The sequence below is a fragment of the Selaginella moellendorffii genome, unplaced genomic scaffold (assembly GCF_000143415.4).
Source record: "Selaginella moellendorffii unplaced genomic scaffold, v1.0 SELMOscaffold_615, whole genome shotgun sequence".
Taxonomy (NCBI): Eukaryota; Viridiplantae; Streptophyta; class Lycopodiopsida; order Selaginellales; family Selaginellaceae; genus Selaginella; species Selaginella moellendorffii.
In genome coordinates, this window is record NW_003314866.1 from 2,226 (window position 1) to 4,298 (window position 2,073).

At 43.4% G+C, this 2,073-nt stretch overlaps 1 protein-coding gene across 3 annotated transcripts; it reads left to right on the forward strand.

Moving 5' to 3' along the window:
* Positions 1-7: 7 nt before the first annotated feature.
* On the forward strand, positions 8-1,358 carry LOC9652952. 3 transcript variants are annotated; one of them, XM_024668204.1, is made up of 9 exons: positions 8-110; positions 156-207; positions 259-301; positions 410-559; positions 609-719; positions 773-901; positions 955-1,041; positions 1,095-1,164; positions 1,218-1,358. In XM_024668204.1, exons 1-6 carry the CDS (start codon positions 101-103, stop codon positions 791-793), a joined length of 387 nt encoding a protein of 128 aa, XP_024523972.1. In that variant the 5' UTR covers positions 8-100; the 3' UTR covers positions 794-901; positions 955-1,041; positions 1,095-1,164; positions 1,218-1,358. The 3 variants fall into 3 exon arrangements, 2 of the variants coding, with proteins under 2 accessions (XP_024523972.1, XP_024523971.1); XM_024668203.1 differs by having other exon boundaries at positions 10-42; XR_002991568.1 differs by having other exon boundaries at positions 8-207; positions 350-559.
* The last annotated feature ends 715 nt before the right edge of the window (positions 1,359-2,073 follow it).

Genomic DNA, 2,073 nt, shown 5'->3' on the forward strand with positions numbered 1-2,073 from the left:
GTTTTAGTTTTTCAATGTGTTTTGTGAAGGTGAAAAAATCCGGTATGGCTCCTGGCCAAGAGCAGGATTTTTGTCCACATCTTGTTTGGTGGTGTAGTTGATGCTGATGAGTACGGTTTCAATGCATGCGTTGGAAAAACTAATGTCTTTTGCAGGTGATTCCCTGCACAGCGTTTTTATGATCGAGATGTATATGCTTTCCAGATGGTTTGTATCTCGTCGATTTTTTTAAAATTATCTAAACACCATCGCTCGCAGGTATCCTTTGGAGCTTCTCAAGCCAAAGAGCCTAAAGATTAAGGTATGGCAATCTGAGATTGTGTAGTGGTTAAGTGTGCATCCAAAGCAGAGGAAAGTGGTTGATCCAAATGTGGAAAATGCGTCTCAACGTTGAGCGTTCGGCTTGAAGGTTGTTGCCTTGTGGAAGAATGAATGCTGGAATGGTCGTTGGAAAGGATACTTTATTTCTGTATGGAGGTATGAAAGAAGTCGGCAAAAAAAAAGTGACACGACGACCTTTCCTCGCTGGACCTTCGATGTGTGGAAGTGCATTATTGAGGTTAGTATGATCGAGCCATCATCCAGCCTCATACTAATGTCTCAAGCAGGAAACACAAAGCGCGTGGATTGAAGCTAGTAAGGAGAAAGGCGAAACTGATGGTGACAACAGTGATGCTGGATCGATTAATAAAGGAAAAGACGAAGAGGACGATGACGAGGTAGTAAAAAAGAAGGATGTAAGAAAACTTGTCTGTTTCCTTTTGTGTTCTAGGATGCAGTGGAGTCACTGTGAAGAGGCAGCTGCTATTCTTAGGGGCGAAGGCAAAAAGGTGACACAGAAAGCACGGAAATTAAAGATTGATCCGAGCTGGGCCTGGCTGATTCCCAACAAACACTTTTGGTGAGTGCTGATAGTAGTTCATCTTCCTGTTTTGTTATTGATTTGTCTTTCAGCCTGGAGAAACGCTGAGAGATTTTTTCTCTTGGACGATCATGTATTGGCAAATGGCACCTTACGATCACACCCAACACACTGGAAAGGTGACAACGCAGGTTTTCTTTCGCTCGTTCTTCATGCTCTATGCATCTATCAGGAGCTCAGGAAGGATGGATTTGACTTGGCAAAGACACGCTACAGAGAACTTAAAACCCGTCCTTGACAAGGTAAAGTGGTGTTTTAAGAAGGAATCCTCACAACAGCATTGTTTGATTTGCAGCTCGCGAGACTTGAAGCCGACCACAACGCCGAAGAGGAGGCTACCAAACCTTCCAAAGAGCGCAGCAAGAAGAAAGGATAAGGTCCGTGATCTCTGAAAGTTCTAGCTGAAAATTAAATGAATAGATTACAGTTATTCCCAGAGGTATGGTGAGTGCTTTCCTGTTCTAGAGGCAATGCCATGGACATGAAACCACTAGTATACAATCTCTGCGTCCTATCATCAATGGTGATAGAAGGTTAATTAATAAGGACGATCCGCATGAAATGGATATCCTGCTCTTACCCAGGATAAAGTTTATATTTCCATGATTGCTCGCAGAGTGTATGGGCCTGAGATATGCCATGGCTTGCTTTCGGTTGCCTTTCGTAAAGTGCAGAGTGAACACTCTCTCTACGCGGTCCATAAACTTTACTACCTGTAGTGCATTGGAGCAATGAAATCCCATCAGCAAGACCCCCAAAGGAAAATTTTTTCACACCTGTCACGACGTTGCAAAGTGAGAGTTTTCGACCATCTTGAGGTAACTGCCAGACTCCAGTCACGTGAAAATTTAAAAAAGCTTTTTAGAAGTCTGCAGTAATTTTCCATTTTCCATAAGTACCTTGTCATATTTCTTGCGGATCCTGACGAATGCCATCATGTTCAAGGAGCTGCCAAGTAAGTTTTCAACACTTTGAGAACATGGATCAATCGTATAGAGGTCATTCACCTCAAGTTTCTTAGGAGTCGAAGCCCACGATAAAATTCGACAAAGGCCGTCTGGAGCATCTTGGCTGCTCGCTGAACCTTTCCTTTGTTACCGGGGCTCCCCTTCAAGCTCTGAGATTCGTCATCTACAACATGGCAGAGATCA

Bases quoted from the DNA above. Each gene is read 5' to 3' on its own strand.
- LOC9652952 (XM_024668203.1), top strand. From the start codon at position 15: ATGTGTTTTGTGAAGGTGAAAAAATCCG. The intron at 43-155 runs GTATGGCTCCTG...TGTCTTTTGCAG, and splicing joins TGTGAAGGTGAAAAAATCCG to GTGATTCCCTGCACAGCGTT. The intron at 560-608 runs GTTAGTATGATC...TGTCTCAAGCAG, and splicing joins TGTGGAAGTGCATTATTGAG to GAAACACAAAGCGCGTGGAT.